At 43.1% G+C, this 18,517-nt stretch overlaps 3 protein-coding genes across 4 annotated transcripts; 1 reads left to right on the top strand and 2 right to left on the bottom strand.

Annotated features, from left to right (window-relative positions):
- Window positions 1-1,104: 1,104 nt before the first annotated feature.
- On the top strand, window positions 1,105-8,587 carry angel1 (angel homolog 1). Its single transcript, XM_083892884.1, has 9 exons — window positions 1,105-1,181; window positions 2,318-4,924; window positions 5,035-5,258; window positions 5,346-5,415; window positions 6,023-6,610; window positions 6,694-6,804; window positions 7,728-7,761; window positions 7,849-8,012; window positions 8,091-8,587. Exons 1-9 carry the CDS (start codon window positions 1,112-1,114, stop codon window positions 8,273-8,275), a joined length of 4,053 nt encoding a protein of 1,350 aa, XP_083749010.1. The 5' UTR covers window positions 1,105-1,111; the 3' UTR covers window positions 8,276-8,587.
- A 1,971-nt stretch (window positions 8,588-10,558) lies between these two features.
- Window positions 10,559-14,036, bottom strand: vash1 (vasohibin 1; the record flags this gene model as incomplete). Its single annotated transcript, XM_083892953.1, has 7 exons — window positions 10,559-10,631; window positions 10,825-10,934; window positions 11,865-12,246; window positions 12,512-12,586; window positions 13,298-13,354; window positions 13,581-13,669; window positions 13,815-14,036. The coding sequence occupies 7 exons, from the start codon at window positions 14,034-14,036 to the stop codon at window positions 10,559-10,561; spliced, it is 1,008 nt and encodes a 335-aa protein (XP_083749079.1).
- Window positions 14,037-15,933: 1,897 nt separating this feature from the next.
- Window positions 15,934-17,620, bottom strand: fcf1 (FCF1 rRNA-processing protein). 2 transcript variants are annotated; one of them, XM_083892422.1, is made up of 8 exons: window positions 17,550-17,620; window positions 17,206-17,270; window positions 16,972-17,043; window positions 16,738-16,886; window positions 16,582-16,654; window positions 16,402-16,489; window positions 16,163-16,257; window positions 15,934-16,069 (listed from the first exon to the last, which is right to left on the bottom strand). In XM_083892422.1, exons 1-8 carry the CDS (start codon window positions 17,550-17,552, stop codon window positions 16,021-16,023), a joined length of 594 nt encoding a protein of 197 aa, XP_083748548.1. In that variant the 5' UTR covers window positions 17,553-17,620; the 3' UTR covers window positions 15,934-16,020. The 2 variants fall into 2 exon arrangements, with proteins under 2 accessions (XP_083748548.1, XP_083748549.1); XM_083892423.1 differs by having other exon boundaries at window positions 17,206-17,294; window positions 17,550-17,610.
- Window positions 17,621-18,517: the final 897 nt, after the last annotated feature.

Genomic DNA, 18,517 nt, shown 5'->3' with positions numbered 1-18,517 from the left:
CTGTGGTGTCCTGAAGGTAATTCTACTCCTCATGTGTAGTGCCATTAATAATTCAGGCCTCAGTGTGGCTGTAAATCCTCTGATTTTTTTTTTTACAAATGTAGTGTATTTCTTCAAGAAAGTGGGGGGAAAACATGATATATGTATAAACTGTATATATATGGAATATTTTGTTTTATCTGCATAATCATCTTGACTAAATGGCTGAATGTGTACTTTATTTGGAGCATATATAAGACATCATTTATGCAAGATAAATGAATAAATATAGAATAAACAAGGGAAAAATATATATATATAATACATATAATATTCATTAACTCAGGGCCGTAAGCCGCTCCTCAGGGCCCCTTGACCACTAGAGGGCCCCCAAGAGCAATTAACTGGATTGCTGTAGTTTATTTAGAATTTTTCTCCCCATTTTTACCAAAGCTTTTTCACAGTTTTTACATAGTTGTCAGATGTGATTATTTAACTCTATATTTTATTTATAAACCATTTTTATTGCCTTGTTCCGGGTGCTTCTGTTGATTTACATTATTATTGAAGTATTTGTTTATTTTATTTTATTTAATGATGTGGGGTTTTTTTTTACATATAAAAGTCAAATATTTGGATTACAAATTTGTATCCAAAGATTGTGCACATTTTTTGATTTTCAGACCGTAATATCTTATTTATAAACCGTTTGGTTTTATGTGTTGATTCTCTGTGTTGCCAATAGAGTTGCTGATTTTGCCAAATATGAATTGAAAGAAGTGTATTTGTATTCGTGAGTAGAGTAGAATAAGTAGAATAACTTTAGTATAGTAGGTGTGTGAATGATCAATAATCATTATTATTGGCAGTAACAGAGGGCCCCAAAATCACATTTTGCTTAGGGCCCCATTGAGGCTTGGGCCGGCCCTGCATTAACTGGAAACAGCATTTTTAAACTTGATATTATGAATAGAATTTGCAGAATAAAAAAAGTAATGTTCAGTATGACAGTAAATGTTGCAATAACTCGTAGATTAGGATTATTTTGAACACCTGTGTCGCAGCAGTTTGGGGTACCCCTCTCTCTCTCTCTCTCTGTCAGAACGCGCATGCGCAGTCCTGAGTAAGCGCCATGATCTGCAGCTTGTTGTTTTATGCGCTCTATCCTCTGTCACGGTACCTGACCGCGGGTCGACGCTCAGGTAATTCTCACAAAACACAACATTTAGAAACGTTTTTATGCTTCAAAGTGCTAGCAAACCGTGTGCGTGTGTATCCCCTGTCAGGAGCTAACGGTTGCTAAAGCTCACTTTACCTCTGTGTTTTGTCGTGGCGTTGTCAAGAGCAAATACAAGTTTAAAGTTCGCCTATAAACTTTTGTGTTTTAACGCAGCTTTTGCGTGACACGTGTATCGTTATGTGAGCTTGTCCTTTGCCCTTTAGTTTGCGGACACATTAGCGACGTGTGCGTGTCGTGTTTTTGCAACTTGGCTAACTTTAGCTCATTGGCAACAACACGAGTCTGCATGCACCTGTTTCTGAGCTAGTGACGCTCAATGTGACGTCACGACGTCGCCACGTGCCCGTGTTTTGCTGTTGTACATGTATATGAACATGTATATAATAATAATAATTTTATTATTACATACATTACAATAATAATAGTTATTATTACATGTATATATGTATATGTATATGTGTGTATATGTATATGTGGATATATATATCTATATATACGTATGGGTATATAAATGTATATGTATATATACACGTGTATATGTATATACGTGTATATATGTATGTGTATATACATATATACACGTATATATGTATATACGTGTATATACTCATATTCATACTGTATATGAATATTTATTTTAGTCTTTTTTTGTGTAGTTAACTTCATATATTTGTATTTTATGTTTATCTTTTAAATGTTTTTGTTTTAAATTTGTTAAAATATGCAGTAGGAGCTTTAAATACTCAAGGAAGTCATGTGACAACATGTGGACATTAGCTGGCCAGCATGTAATATTCTGCATATAATAATAATAAAATAATTAGATTAGATTTTACTTCCTGGTTTGGTTATAAGATTAGTAGGGACACAGCTGGGCCATTTTCTATTTTTTTATTTGATAATTTAAATGATCTGATTAAGTTATGCATGCTAGTTGTAGCATTGCACAAAGTTTGCATTGAAATGGCATGTCGCTTATAGAGCATTTGCTGTTTGAATGCTAAATAAATCAGTTCCCACCAGTAACAAAAACAATTTTTGCCATCATGATCCATCTGCTTGCATCATTGCTCATAACGCTAATGTCTTTTTTTATAGAGGCCTCACAGAAAGGTGTCTCTTCTGCATTGGTCCATGGCACGGCAGCATGGGATGGTTCTGCTGTCTCGACAACGAGGTTCACCCAGTCTCAGACGACCCTGCCGGACCAGTGGCTCTGCTCAAGCAGTGCGGAGAAGGGAAAAACGGAAGAAGGGATGAAAGAGGGAAGCCCGGAGAAAGAAGGCGATACAGGGATGGAGCAAAAGGAGGAGCAGCGAGCAGTGGCTGTCCCACACGAAGAAGCCAAGAACGGGGCTACGAAGACAAGTGGAGAACCACAGAGAGAGGCTAGGAAGCTGATTGGAGAACCGCGGAGTGAGGCTATGAAGACGATGGAAGAACCACAGTGTGTGGCTGTGAAGACGATGGAAGAACCACAGAGTGAGGCTATGAAGACGTTTGAAGAACCACAGTGTGTGGCTATGAAGACGAGTGGAGAACCACAGTGTGTGGCTATGAAGACGAGTGGAGAACCACAGTGTGTGGCTATGGAGATGTTTGAAAAACCACAGTGTGTGGCTATGAAGACGTTTGAAGAACCACAGAGTGAGGCTATGAAGACGAGTGGAGAACCACAGTGTGTGGCTATGAAGACGTTTGAAGAACCACAGAGTGAGGCTATGAAGACGTTTGAAGAACCACAGAGTGAGGCTATGAAGACGATGGAAGAACCACAGAGTGAGGCTATGAAGACGATGGAAGAACCACAGAGTGAGGCTATGAAGACGATGGAAGAACCACAGAGTGAGGCTATGAAGAGGATGGAAGAACCACAGTGTGTGGCTATGAAGACGATCGAAGAACCACAGAATGAGGTTATGAGTCCGATCGAAAAACCACAGAATGAGGCTAGGAAGCTAATTGAAGAACCACAGTGTGTGGCTATGAAGACGAGTGGAGAACCACAGTGTGTGGCTATGAAGACGAGTGGAGAACCACAGTGTGTGTCTATGAAGACGTTTGAAGAACCACATTGTGTGGCTATGAAGACGTTTGAAGAACCACAGAGTGAGGCTATGAAGACGTTTGAAGAACCACAGAGTGAGGCTAGGAAGACGAGTGAAGAACCACAGAGTGAGGCTATGAAGACGATCGAAGAACCACAGAGTGAGGCTATGAAGACGATCGAAGAACCACAGAGTGAGACTATGAAGACGATCAAAGAACCACAGAGTGAGGCTATGAATCTAATTGAAGAACCACAGAATGAGGCTACGAAGCCAATTGAAGAAGCACAGAGTGAGGCTATGAAGCTAATTGAAGAACCACAGAGTGAGGCTATGAAGCTAATTGAAGAACCACAGAATGAGGCTATGAAGCTAATTGAAGAACCACAGAGTGAGGCTATGAAGCTAATTGAAGAACCACAGAGTGAGGCTATGAACCTAATTGAAGAACCACAGAGTGAGGCTATGAACCTAATTGAAGAACCACAGAGTGAGGCTATGAAGCTAATTGAAGAACCACAGAATGAGGCTATGAAGCTAATTGAAGAACCACAGAATGAGGCTATGAAACTTATTGAAGAACCACAGAGTGAGGCTATGAAGCAATTTGAAGAACCACAGAATGAGGCTATGAAGCTAATTGAAGAACCACAGAGTGAGGCTATGAAACTTATTGAAGAACCACAGAGTGAGGCTATGAAGCTAATTGAAGAACCACAGAATGAGGCTATGAAACTTATTGAAGAACCACAGAGTGAGGCTATGAAGCAATTTGAAGAACCACAGAATGAGGCTATGAAGCTAATTGAAGAACCACAGAGTGAGGCTATGAAACTTATTGAAGAACCACAGAGTGAGGCTATGAAGCAATTTGAAGAACCACAGAATGAGGCTATGAAGCTAATTGAAGAACCACAGAGTGAGGCTATGAAGCTAATTGAAGAAACACAGAATGAGGCTATGAAGCTAATTGAAGAACCACAGAGTGAGGATAGGAAGCTAATTGAAGAACCACAGAGTGAGGATAGGAAGCTAATTGAAGAACCACAGAGTGAGGCTATGAAGACAAGTAAGATGCCACAAGGCAACATGGAAGTTACCATGCTACAGGATATCTGCAAGTATAAGAGACAAAACACAAATGAGGCAACTGATGTTCCATGGGAGCACATCAACCCAGAACAAGCACTTGCGGCTCAGTTAAAGTGGTTGCAAACAGATGCTAGCATGAAGGAAATGGTGTGTCCAGGACTTGAAGAAATACAGATACGCACACCTTTACACAACGTGGAAGAGTTGGTTGTTTCAGCTGAGGAAAGAGTTGGAGAAAGTACCCGTTCAGGACAGCAACAAACACAGATACCAAGCGTGGAGTCTGAGCCTCCAGCTGTCAGTGAAGTAACTGAGTGCTGGGATGAATACTGTTTAAGTCCTGCTGCTGATGAAGAGTATGACGGGGCTAACGGTTCCAAATTGGCGTTTGGTTGGGATCATGCTAACGCTCAGACTCACCTTACAACCAGCAAGCCAAGCAATACGCAAAATAGCTTTCACTTCCCTGCAGGACTTGGCTTGGCAGGAGAGATCGAGTGCCCACTGTGGCAGTTTCCTGCTGGGAGCTATTACCCTCCATTAGAGTCGGCAGAGTCATTTGAAGGTGAGAGGCGACACTTTTGCGGTTTATAGAACTCTAAGCTTAAATGTCCACGGTGTGCAATGAAGCGTTTCTGTAGCTCAGACTTGATGTTTACTCTGTTTTCCACACAGTAATGTGGAGAGTATGGCAGAGTGCACCTGCAGCAGAGCCGGCCCTCATACCCTTCCCTTACACAAAGTCGTCGATGAGCTTCACGGTCATGTCCTACAACATCCTCGCTCAGGATTTACTGGAGGCTAATCAGGAGCTGTACATGCATTGTCCTCTGGAGGTGCTGGACTGGAGCTACCGCTGCAGCCTCCTCCTGGAGGAAATATTCAAATGGGCGCCAGATGTGAGTCAAATGCAACTTTTTGTTTTCATGAAAATCAATCAAGCTACATTTGATTTATTGTTTTTGTGTGTTCCTTGTTGCACTTAGATTCTGTGTCTCCAAGAGGTTCAGGAAGATCACTACCATGAACATCTATATCCAGTGCTGTGTGAGATGGGTATGTCTAAGACCAATCAGTATAAGTCAGAATTTGGAGAAAAAAGTAAAACTCCTGAGATTTAAGTCAGAGAAAAAAAGTCAGAATTCGGAGAAAAAAGTAAAAATTCTGTGATTAAAGCCAGAATTCGGAAAAAAAGTAAAAATTCAGATTAAAAAAAAGTCAGATTAAAATCAGATTTCGGAGGGAAAAAAGGTCAGAATTTTGAGATTAAAGTCAGAATTCTGAGAAAAAAGTAAAACTTCTGAGATTAAAGTCAGCGAAAACGGCACGGGAAATTAACCCAAGTTTTTAGGATTGTTCGCACAGTTTAGTGTCGTGGAAACACAACATAACCGGGGCCGGACAGTGGAAACACACCAACATAGTCATGTAGCTCTGTGTTGCTCTGAAGGTCCAGCGACCTGTCGTTAAGCTAACACATGATCTAAATGTGTGTTTAAAGATCACACAGAGCAGAACTCGTTCAGCATTTTTGTTGCATTGATTTCTTTATTTTTCCCATCAAACGGAAATGCACAGATCAGCAAAGCTACTACATACAAATGGCCATACAATAGCAATTTAATGTTTAATAATAGTGGATAGTGGATTTCTGTTGTTCCAGGCTACACGTGTGTGTACAAGTGCCGCACAGGACCTAAGACGGACGGATGCGCCACCTGCTACAGAAGCAGTAGTTTCTCTGAGGTGTCGGTGTCATTACTGGAGTTCTTCAGGCCCGACGTGGAGCTGCTCAACCGGCACAACGTCGGCATCGTGTTGCTGCTTCGGCCTGCGGTCGCCCAGGGGTCTGAGGCCGAGGCCGCCTCGGGCCCTCTCCTCTGCGTGGGCAACACCCACCTGCTCTTCAACCCCAGACGAGGTGACGTGAAGCTGGCTCAGTTGGCGATGATGCTCGCAGAGATCGACGGCACCGTGCAGGCCTGCAGGGCCCGAGGTGAACAGTGTAACATCGTGTTGTGTGGAGACTTTAACTCGCTACCACACATGCCTCTTTACCAACTCATCACCACGGGAAAGCTCTTCTACCGGGGTCTACCTGCATGGATGGTATCGGGTCAAGAGGACCTGTCCTTTAAAACCTATTTGCACAGACTCTTTGTTCCCCTGTGGCCCAGCGCTCTGGGAATTACTGACAACTGTCAGTATAGCGCATCCAAAAGCACACGCGAGAACAAGGGTCAGGGATCAGGTCAGTGATGGCGACGCCTCGTGAAGTGATGATTTGTGCACCTCGTTCCTGTTTAATTTCCTCCATTTGTTCCTCTTCTCAAGGGCAACTTCAGTACAGCCACGACTTTATGCGACAGCTGCGCTATTGTCCAGCCGCACGCGTCCGTCCTGTGGACCTGACGCTGATCCAAGGCGTGACGGACAATGCTCCAGGTATTTTTGCACCGCGCTGACAGAGCAGAATTATATTTAAAGGGACACTGCGTAGTATTTATGGGTTTATGTGACCTATGTGTAATCCACTTTTTTTATACATATGATGTGCTCCTGCATTGTCTAGTCGCTGTATAATAGTTTTTGTTTAATTTTCGTAGTGTTTCAAAAAGTCATGTAAAATAACATGGTCGCGGGCCGCTGTTGCATTGCCACTGTTAGCAGCGAGACGCCATGTTTCTACTGGAGCCTGTAAGGACAAACCCGAGAGCAAATCGAGCGCCGAGACGAGGCTGAGAGCGGATCTTTTTACGCGTTTAGAATGGAGGACCACGCGTATTTTACAGCAGATAAAGGAACACCAGTACCTGACCGTACGCCCGCGCCACGGAGAAAGACGACGAGGACGACATTTGAACGCTCAGGGAAGGGAGAGGGGGTGAGCAGAGGAGCAGTTTGTCATTGTAAATTTCAGCCTCTCCTCTAGATGTCACTATAAACTTCACCTTTAAAGGTGCATTATGTAATAAATCTAAAGCAACTGATCGTAAAATCCTCCTAATATGTCACAGAGACTCAGGAATAATGTTCATATAACAAACTGAACTCACCGACAACAACAGTACAGACAAAATATTCGCATTAAAAAGTTTGCAGACTGCAAAACTTGTTTATGTTTTGAAATCATGTTTTTTGCATGTGGCGCCACCTACTGCCGTCTACCAATCATTGCAGTCAGTAGAGTCTCAGCTGCCGAGCAACCACGGGTTGCCAGTTACAGTACGTCTGAGCTACAATGGCGGAGAAACCTAAAAGACCTCGGTATTTTGAATTTGAGTGTAATAACCATTTCTGGCCACATTCTTACATATGGCGCCTTTAAAAGTGTTATTTCCTTCCTTAAAATCTGTGTCCTTTTACAGATCCTGCACAGGAAAAGCAGCCTTATGAAACAAGGTCAGTTCATGTGTTGGTTTTTTATGAATTATTCCTCAGTTTTTCGCTGCTTTCGCGCCATTTCAATCCATGTTTTAATGTTCACAGTGTCGGACACACTCTCACTCACTCCTTAGACCTGCAGTCGGTCTATCAACATGTTCTCCCGGGCTCCGGAGCCCCGGAGGTTACCACCGTACACTCTGAAGCTGCAGCCACAGTCGACTACATCTTCTACTCCCCAAGACGCAGCTCTACCTCTGATCAGACAGGTATGGTTTTGTTTAACCAACAAATAGTTAAATTGTTCCCAATAACTTTGTGTTATTTCCTTCCTTCTTGTTTTCAAGCTCGTCGCAGCTTTGTGAGTGAGGGTCTGGAGTTGATCGGCAGCCTCTGTCTCCTGTCAGAAGACGTCCTGTGGTCGATGAAAGGTCTTCCCAATCACATGTTCCCCTCTGACCATCTCAGTCTTGTGGCCAAATTCCAGCTGGACCTGAACATGGCCGCGACGGGAAAGACTGTGGGTGATTGACGTCAGCGGATAAGTACATTTACATTCAAAAACGTTGAATTTTGTTTTAATTTACCGTGACTCGTGGTTCAGTCCTGGCAACAGAGGAGAATTTATAGTTTTTGAAATGAATATTTTGTTGACAAATAGCCAAGAAAATTAGTCTCTTTCCACTTGGTTTTCATGGAGTAAAAGGTGAGACAAAGTGATAAATCTTGGTGTTCATTTAAATGCTTTCTTTTTGATATGGTAATATTATAGTGACCTGTTCATGTTGTTGGTAACGGTTCTGTCACATTTTAAATTACTGACAAAAAAACAACAACAACTACAAAATAAATATTTTCCATTACATTGATTTGCTTCTTGACTTTTCCTCTTATAGATTTCACATACATACGTCTTCATAGAAGTATAAATAAACGGGTATAATTGAATCCATGCATTTTAATATTTATAAATACATGTTTCCACTCGCGTTTGGCTCCTTGGATTAAGACCTGGATGGTTGAACGTGTGGCCGGTTGATGCGAGAGTCAATAATTAATGTTGATAGTTGAGTGCCCATGCATGGCAGAGCTCAGTGTGTGGGACATCGTTCACTTGCTGTCGACCGTGACTTAAAAGTCTTCAGTGAATGCACCGCAGAAATAGACTGTGTTTATTCCCTTTATAGGCGTAAAATGCACAAAAGTGAACCTTTATTACCCTGTGCTTCTACCTATGAGGACGTTTGATATCGCAATGCTGAAAGAAGGAAGGTTTGAGATGCGTTATGGTGTGGTGTTACTGTAGCCTTGCATGCAACCCTATACGCTAAAGTGGTTTCTTGCTGACTGGTTTGCATTGAACGCAGCAGCCATTAAACCGTATTAGCTGATTGCTGCGCTGCGTTGGGACGGACGCGGGGATCCATTAAAGGGCAGGATGAACCGGCTGATCCGGAGAATAAAGGCACAATAATGTATGTCAGCATAGGTTTTCCTTTTGAAATGTTTAGCTTGAGCTATATTTGGATTCTTGTCTGGTCTGATTAAATCCAGACGCCTGTACTTACCTTATATGGAGTTTGTATAAACCTAACTAGGCACTCTGTTTTGCCATCTCTGCAGTGTATTGTCATCATCTGCTTTTTGTGCCCTTCACTTAATGACTCCCTGTGCTCGTTTTAAAACTATTGGCTGAAAACTGGCACAACTCCCTGCCTGGCAACCAAACCACCCAATCACAGCATCACATCACCATTCCATGTGTGCAGCGAACGGCTAATAACCCAATACATAACCCAAAAAAAACCAAATTGTGTTGCCTTAACACTGGTGACACTTTTATTTTATTGTGATCCTGTGAATCCTTTTTCATACAAAACATGTTTGTTTTATTTGATAGAATATTGAACTGAACATGGACGACACGCGCGCGACTATACACATAAAAATGTTGTGACAAACATATCCAGGTCTTGGAGAAAGTATAAAATGGCAATAATTTTTTTTTTTGTTTTAAAAAAATTACAAAAAAAGCAGATAAAAGTGCTGTAAACAAACTTCTTTGCACGTGTTTTTGCCTTAATTAATGGACGTCTGTTGCTTGGATACCATTGTTTGTTTGTTTTTTAGGCAAGTGAAATATTGTATATAAAGTTGCTACAATTTTAAAAAGAAAGCACTTGTACAGTACACACACACATATATATATATATATATATAGCAACTAACGTCAGTCCTGGTCGGTCTACAGCTAGCTTGCTGAACATGCTAGCACCTAACTGTCACGCTGTTTATATTAAAATTACTGGTGCGATTATACGGTTTTGTGGTTTTCGTGAGGCAATAACAATTAGATAGAAAAAATCAAAGTGTGTTCTCTCTTTGAGTTTCCATACAAGGCACAAAGGGTTGTGGTTTTAAAAACGAGTCACGACACAAGCATTTGAGCCTAAGTGGATTGAAAAATGATTTTTGTCGTACGATGATCACCCCAAAAGATAGCTATGATATGTCCAGTAGCACATCGATGCTTATTGGTCTTCTTCCCGATTCACTCTCGTACAGTTGCGCTTATCGAAAACTGCATTTTTTTGACCCCTTATTTATATTTTAGGAGCGTTGCCAGCACCGAAGTTAGCTTGCTCCCAAAACCACACAAAACGTAGAGAAGCAGAATGAGGCAGGTTTTTGGTCAGTTGCTGGTGACCTTTTTCCACGTTGAGTCCAATGAATAGGTCCAATGTGTAGTAATAAATTAGCCTAAAAGTGAACTGATTGCCCCCGTTGAAAAGTGTGCAAGCGATGCTGAAATTCTTCACACTCGTATCTGGTATCCGTTCATGTCCGTGGACGAGTTCTGCTCCAGGACCTTCTTCTCTCCAGACGGGCTGCGAACGAACACAAAACAAAGGTTCCATTCACATCGGAGAGGAAACCGCCGTGACTAATTCCAAAGCTACTTCTCGTTCCAGCCACGAGATTAAAAAAAGATTCCCATATCAGTCATCGTCATCTATCACCATGACTCGTCTGTTTGTTGCAGAACTGAAATAACCTGAGCGCATAATGAACGAGTCGTACCGTCTCTCCACGCGGCTGATCCTGCGTATCGGGCTGCCTGGCCCTCGCAGCGGTGAACCCATGCTGTTTCTTCTGTCTTTGGTTGGAGAGGGATGAGCCGACTTTCCTATCTGTAACCAGAGATGCACACAAATGAACTTTAAACCGACCGCATTGATGAGATTCAACGTCGAAGGGTGAATTCCAATTCCTTGCTTAACCCTCAATCTTAACCCTCAATCTCCAAAATGCGCTCCCTCTAGTGCAAGTGCTGTCCCGATTCTCAGAAAAATTCAGTTGAGGGCCAAGTTTAAGGGCTGTATCGCCCTCAATATTGAGATTTTCCGACACCACCCTTGGGAGCAAGGGCTACCCAGAATGCATTGCATGTTTTGACATAACAAAGATGGCGCCGAAAGCAGCGAAAACGAGTACGCTACAAATTAGGTATTTTCTTTGTTAATAGAGATATAAAAATGATGAAAACCATTGTATTATCTTAGTTTAGGCCCATATTATGGATTACTGACGTCATTGTTGCGTAACATTTATGTTTATTTTACGATCTTTTGTCAATAGCCGGCCGGTGCGGACAAGCGATCGTTTGCTATTGTGGTATTTGTATGAGTATCATCTTATAACTAACTGACAACCTAATAACTTGACCGACAAACCGATCGTAATAAATAATCGTGACGTAAATGTGTTCTTCTTCTTTTTTGGAGTTGACAGACTGGACGCCGCTTTCGCGTTATTCTGCCCCCTACAGTCTGAAGACGTATCTGCATTTAAGGGGTGTCCCATTTCTAAGTGACAAAATAACCCTCAACACTTGGTTTTGAGGGCCAGTTAAGATTAAGGGTTGAGCTTGAGGGTTAAGTCGAGTCGAGCTATCACAGCGTTGGGTTAGGGTTTCAATGTCAGAGCATCAGCAAATCAAAGAAAACCTATTAAGCTGTGAGGCAGACTCCCATCTGCTGAAGACAAATTGCATTACTCAATAAAGGTTCTGCACTGGGGCTTCAACATCTGCTCGACTTTCACTCCCCGCCGTGCTTTACCTTGAGCCGCATGTCCCGAGTGTGCCTCTCCAGCTCCTTCCGAAGCTCCTCCTTGGTCAGCTTGTTCACGTCCAGTATGGAGTGCTTCCACTCGATCTGCTCCACGCTGTGGGGGTCGTGCGACACGTACTGGCCGATCTTGACCTTGTGCAGCGTGTGCCAGTAGCCCCGGTAGGCGGCGTCGTACTCCTGCAGCAGGTCCGCCAGCGTGCGGAACTCCAGCGGCTTGAACATGAGGTCCTCGCGCCGGCTCATGCCCAGCGCGCCGAAGCGTCCGCCGCTGTGGACGCCCAGCACGATGTGGTGGAAGTGGTTCCCTGAGAATTGAGACTTAAAGCTGAGGGGGAAGCGCTCGACGCCCGGCATGTTGTTGGTGAGGTGGCTGGACATGAAAGTGGGTCAAGGTAGTGGGTAAACAATGACAAAAATAGCATCAATCAGTGCAGATGTGGCTCCTATGGTCAATTTAGAGTGTCCAATCCCCAAATCTGCATGTTTTTGGACTGTGGGAGGAAACCGGAGAACCTTCTTGCTACACCGTGTGGCCACTGGATTTATCATATGATTAGCTATTAGCCTCGACAGTCATCGCCCACCCACAACAACTCATTTTGAAGACATCGCGGCGTCGTGTGCAGTAAGGATACATCCCCAAGATCACCGCCTCCAGACATTTGATTGGCAGAGCCTCCCGCGTCATCTCTTTCGCGATGTCCATCAACCTGTTTGCGGGGAAAATTGAACAACAGCATCATGTAATTCTGCAGGGTACGCTGATCTGATGCCTGCTGCAGTGAAACAAAAGCCATTGTGTCGTCCATGTTCCAGGGTTAATACAATCATCTGTGCAACTAAATCTAATCGAGCGAGGTCAGGGGGGAACATGTGTGTTCCCGGGGGCCTCTGCTGATTGACGTCATGCCGCTACTGCACAAACCCTTGGGGTTTAAACGTAAGAAATCGACAAACATCCTGTGACTGCTACCACAAAAGCCAACGATTGAGCAGAGGCGCAGTTTGTGAACAGGCAAGGCGGGCAAATAATCCTCTTCATTTTCCAACTTGCAGAACGATAACTTCACACAGGTTAAAGTGAGGTGGGGCCCCTTTAGGGAGGTTTCTTACTAAGATGTCATTGCAAATCGCCCATTGTTGTTTAAGGGGAACGGGGAGGTGGCTGCTCACTGCACATTTCAGTAAAAACAGCCCTCAGGCTCCAAGTGTCGGGGGGGCCCCCTATCAATTCGGGGGCCCCAAGCAGTTGCCTGCCTTGCCTGTTCACAAGCTGCGCCTCTGGGTGTCAGATTATTTGTAACATAATGGTGATGAACACTGGTCGGAAGGAAGGGCCCCCTGGGAATTTTTGCTTTGGGCCCCTACAGACTCTAGAATCGCCTCTGCGATCAAGTGGAAATGGAGGTTTTTTTGCTTACGCGGTGAGAGGACGACTCTTCTTGATTTCAAAGAACTGCATTCCTGTGTGATTGTACCTGTAGGACACGGTTAAGGTCATTAACGTATACAGCTACAGGAAGTGAAGCTGCTTTCATTTGAGAAAGACAAGAAACGATCGGACATTCATAGGCCGTGCATTATTTATGAATGATGATGGTTCGCTGTAAATCAAGCTAATATGAGGCTAAAGAGAAAACTAACTACACGACGTTCCCTCTCGGTGTGCTGTGTTAAACATCTACTACCGGGGCCAAAGGATACTGAAATTCCCTGATGTATTTCTGTATGGCTTCCAGGCGCTGTGGGACAGTGGTGGTATGTTGGTATGAAGGCACGCTCGGCACAGGAATCTGCGAGGACAGAGGAGACAAACAAACAAACATAGGCCATTGTATGAATCCCAACATTGTGGTCCTTATCCTCTGATAATCATGAGTAACTCCCATGTTTTCATGCAACACATGGCCGCAAATCGTCTCCAATACAACTCTTTACCTTGGGCAGGTCGGTGACCCCTCGGATCTCCTTCCCCAACGCGTCGCCGCTGGGGTGGATCCGGGCCACGTGGCGCCACATCCTCTCCCAGGTCTCCTCGTCCACGGGGAGTCCTCCTCTGTTGACGTAGAAGGGCACCCCTCCGTCCCTCAGCTCGTCCTCGCCTTCGTCCTCCTGCTCCTCGTCTCTCTCCTCCGCAGAGCCCACAGTGGCCCTCAGCATCCTCCTTGTCCTCCTGGTCCTCGTCCACCACCACAGTCCTGGCACACAAGTGTCCCCCTGATGCCCTTCACTGGTTCTGATCTGCAGCTCACAGGCTCCCCACAAAACTCATGTCATCCAGAGTCACTGCAGTGAAAAGGCGATCAGCTGTGAATGAATGGATGAATGCTCACCTCTGTGGCTGGAGCAGGTGAATGTGAAGCAGTGATTTTAATACGTGGATTGAAAAAAAAAAAAAAAAGACTTTAAATACACAACATCATCCTGTGATCAGCTATTAATAGAGGACACTAAAGCCTTTTAGAGCTTTTCACAATAAATGCGGATGTAAATATGGACACCACAAGAGGGGATTGGCGCTCCTGTAAATTCCCCGTTATTATTAGACGTCATCCACGCCACAATAATAATAATAATCACTGCTGCCGCGCGATTCCCCGACACAACGGCGCCTTCATGCTCGTCTCACCGCGTGATTTCCTCCCCACGCAGCCGCTGCATTGTCCCCGGCAGATGCTCCGCGACTCTCCCCGGTCTTTAGCTCCAGTGACTGCGGGCTCGACGGGCGGACAGACGGGCAGGCAGGCGGACAGGCACTCCCAGAACTGCGTTCACTGCGCATGCGCGCAAGGCGGATGAGCTCAGACGTGACAAATGCTGCATGCAGGTGCTGCTCCAGAGGTGTCCACGGGCCCTGTCCACATGTTCCCCCCCTCACCCACCTAGACCCCTTGAAACCGGCACAATTTGATGACATCACCTTGATTGCAAAAAATGACATAGGCAGGAATGTGTCATGTCACCTAGGACATAATACTTTTTTAGGTTTTGCAGATAGGGGATTATTAAAAATCATGTATTTTAGAGCTGCTACTATGAATTATTATTATTAATAATAATAATAATTAATTAATTGTTAATAAATTAATTGTTTGGTCCATAAAATGCTAAAAAAAAAATGTTGATCTGGGTTTGTCAAACCTGGAAATGTCTTGTTTTTGTCCACAAACCAAAATGATTGGAGTTTTAATGATTTCTTTGGTACGTGGAGTAAAGAAATAAAGAAAACATTCACATTTAAGAAGCTTAAACGATCAGAAATCTTGTTTTAATCATGAAAAAAATCTTCTAACTGATTATCAATTTAGTAATCAATTCATAATTGTTTCAGCTCTAATTAGTTGTATTTACTCTTCATGCTGTAATATACTATTTCATATACAAATATTTAAATGTACACTACCAATGAAGACCACATCTCGGAATGTTGTTTACTGACCTTATAAATTAAGCGAGAACAAGGTTTATTATCTCATAGACTTCCATTCAAACAGGATTCTATGCAAGTCATAACAGCTCACATGCTCACTTATTAGCGGGACCTTATCTCTAAGACCTCCTGATTTACCGTGAGCGTACACCTCAAAGTCTCTGAGCCTGAGTCCATGTTTACAGAGGACGTAAAAAAAGTGTTATTTTTGCTCGTTACGGTAAATAACTGCATCGCTCTGGAGCTGTGTTTCCATGTTCCTACTCCAGACGCGTTAGCATTCGGAGAGTGGAATTGATTTATTTGAATGAATAACATGTCGAACAAAAAAAAAAATACGAAGATGCTGCAAATAGCATTGAGTCGTCACTCGCACTGGAAGATGCAGCTGAGTGCTGTCTGTATTAATGCAGGAAACTGTACAAACAAGGCAATTTCCCTCCTTTGATCCGGAGTTGCCTTTGAAATTGCCTGATTGAAATATCAATCTGCTCCAATAGCATCCTTTTACACAGTTCATGAAGTGTGTTTTTATTGTACATTTTTCGAAAATACACACACTACAGAAGCTTAAATGTAATCTATCAGCGTTTCCTAAGAAAAACAACACAGGGTCATTTTTTAATCGTCCAGACAACATTTTTAATATACATGAAAGGAAAATAACAATAAACAGGAAGCGTTGGGTCATTTACAGGTCCAGCTGTAGAAATCCTAAAACCTTGGAGCGCCGTAGTCATCGGGCATCCGTTCAATGTTATACCTGTGAAAACAAAAGAGGGAAAAAGAGGTGTTATTGGTGAAGCAGCGGGTACTGACTCCAGGTCAAAAGACAGGGATAAAAAGCCACACAAACCTATGGTTTGAGATGTACATGATGGGGACTCCGGGGATCTTCCTGATTCGTCTTTTCAGATCTCTGTCCACAGTCGCCAGGATGTAACACTTGTGCTGTGGAAATATTGGTTTACAGTCGTTAGGCAACATTTTTACTACAACTATCCAACCACTTTCAGCTCCACACCAGTTCAAATCCCAAAGCTAGTCCCTAGAAATAAAATCAAAACAAGTCACGGATGTATCTAAATGCATTACCTGTGTTACTCGTTGGACTAAGCAGTCGTCGGCATATGTTCCCTGGTGCGTGCACGGCAGGCGCTCAAACCTGGGATCTTTGGATATCCTGCAAAAACAAAAACAACCAAGATACTTTAATAGAATAAAAATAATCTTACACTTGCAGGAGAAAAAATATAAAAATGAACAGCCTTGTACCTGAGCGCTACTCTGTACTTCATGCCAAGCTTTTCAATCTCAGCCATTACACAGTCTGTGATGTATGGAATGCCTGAATGGTAGAAAAAAGCACCAAATTAGTCAATTTTTATTCAACTCTAATATACTCGTATACACGTTGAAAAGGATACTTACATTTGGCATACAGACAATCCATCATAGACTGGAAAATGTCCAACTTCGCCTTGATGGAGAAGTTGATGAAATTGGTATCAACAAGCACGTGGTACGGTGGACCAAGCTGAGTGTTGTACTGGAAGAAAAGGCACGATGGGTACTTTGTCCTAAAAATGGAATGGGATGAGGTTAAGGAGCCATAAACGACGTCAAGTTATCCAATTCAACCTTTTTTGTGCGTGTGCAACTTACACTTCTCTCTCCTTAAGCTGTGACGGGTCCTTCTTCTTTTTCTCTTTTGCTTTGGCTCGATCTTTCTCTTTTCTAAAACCAAAACAAGGACGTGCACTTGAAAGGTTTGAATATATGGATGTACGATAACTGGGAGATTCTTGTGTTATAGCAGCACTTGGTTAACTATACAAAAACAATACAATATAAGGAGGTAAAACTTTGAGAAATCAGACAAATCAGACAAATACTCACATTCTATTATCTTTCAGGCTGATCATTCGTTTCATTGCAGCAAACTTCTTGGTTTTCTGCTTCCCCTACATTAAACACACATACAAACACTGTTCAGAGCCTATTTGTGCCACATATCATATTATAGCTTTGTAAAGTACTCAAATGAAGTTGAAATTAAATACTTGTGTGTGTTTTTAGCAAGCGGTGTATGTTTAGCTTTAGCAGGCTAGGCTAGCTAACATAGCTCAACACCTGGTTCGACACAACAGGTTCGCGTCCTCGTTGATTACACACAATATGTAACATGTGTAATATTGTACGACATGCATTAAATCGTTATAGTGAGGTTACAAATCGCTTACCATGGTTTAAATATGAGGTAAAGATCACGTTAGCCGAGTAAACACTTTGCTATCCTTCCCCTCGTGTGTCGACGCGCTTACTGCTGACGTCATCAAGAAAGCGACGCTTTCGCTACACATTCCGGCTGCGAGGCTAATGTCCAACAAGACGAAGGTAGCTGCAGTGTTTTTGTTTTTTACACCAAAGACAAAGGATATGTGAATATTTGCGGTGTTTCTTTGTGTGAATGTGCTATTACGAGTGGCGTCCTTCCTGTCAGCGCGTGTAACGCGGAGCCCGGTAACGACGTGGGGTTTTAACTACAGCGTTTAGGAAAAAATACACCGACATTGTTGGCTAACTTGGTTAGCTGTTAGCGCCGTGCAGTAGTCTGTCATTGCAACGATGCTAACAGACGTAGCCTTTCGCCCCAGGTGTCAACAGAGCGAATGAGGGTTTGTTCGTAGTATTTATTTTCGTTTTCAGTTAGCATTTGAACCGTCACTCGGTTGACTTAAAGCGGACTAAAGCGTTTGGACAACGCTATTTAGCTTCCAGGTTGTTTGTGGCAGTAGCGGTCAATGACATTTGACAGGGTTTTTAATAGTCCAGCATCAGTACATTGACCATCATCTGGACTCCATCATTTGGATTAACTGGGAACATATATATCTATTATGTGTCTTTGATAGCCACACAGAAGCTGGTGGTGGTGTTATATATAAGCAGCCTTTTGCCAAGTTGTTCATGCATATTTTAGTGTTGTGGATGACATGTAATATTATTCTCTCATCAGCCAGCACCACTCCAGGGTGACACTTAAATATTCATGCTTTCTTGGCAAAGCAGTTTACAGTTGAAGCTCCTGTGCTTCATCATGTCCCATCTGTTTAACCATTGCTCCTCATTTGATTCTGTCTCTTGAAAAGCCTCGGGGTTCATTTTAATGTTTTGTTGGCTTTTGAGCCTAAGCAGTTGTGTTCTTCTC

This window comes from Microchirus variegatus, assembly GCF_963457635.1.
Source record: "Microchirus variegatus genome assembly, chromosome: 7".
Lineage (NCBI taxonomy): Eukaryota > Metazoa > Chordata > Actinopteri > Pleuronectiformes > Soleidae > Microchirus > Microchirus variegatus.
Note: the sequence above shows the minus strand (reverse complement) of the source record. Positions and strands in the feature narration are given on the sequence as shown.

Excerpts from the sequence above, each read along its gene's own strand:
- angel1 (XM_083892884.1), top strand. The coding sequence starts at position 1,112 with ATGATCTGCAGCTTGTTGTTTTATGCGCTCTATCCTCTGTCACGGTAC. Across the intron at positions 6,805-7,727 it reads CGTGACGGACAATGCTCCAG|ATCCTGCACAGGAAAAGCAG; the intron begins GTATTTTTGCAC and ends GTCCTTTTACAG. Across the intron at positions 8,013-8,090 it reads CTCTACCTCTGATCAGACAG|CTCGTCGCAGCTTTGTGAGT; the intron begins GTATGGTTTTGT and ends CTTGTTTTCAAG.
- fcf1 (XM_083892422.1), bottom strand. Across the intron at positions 16,887-16,971 it reads CAGCTTAAGGAGAGAGAAGT|GACAAAGTACCCATCGTGCC; the intron begins GTAAGTTGCACA and ends TTCCATTTTTAG. Across the intron at positions 16,070-16,162 it reads ATGTACATCTCAAACCATAG|GTATAACATTGAACGGATGC; the intron begins GTTTGTGTGGCT and ends TTGTTTTCACAG.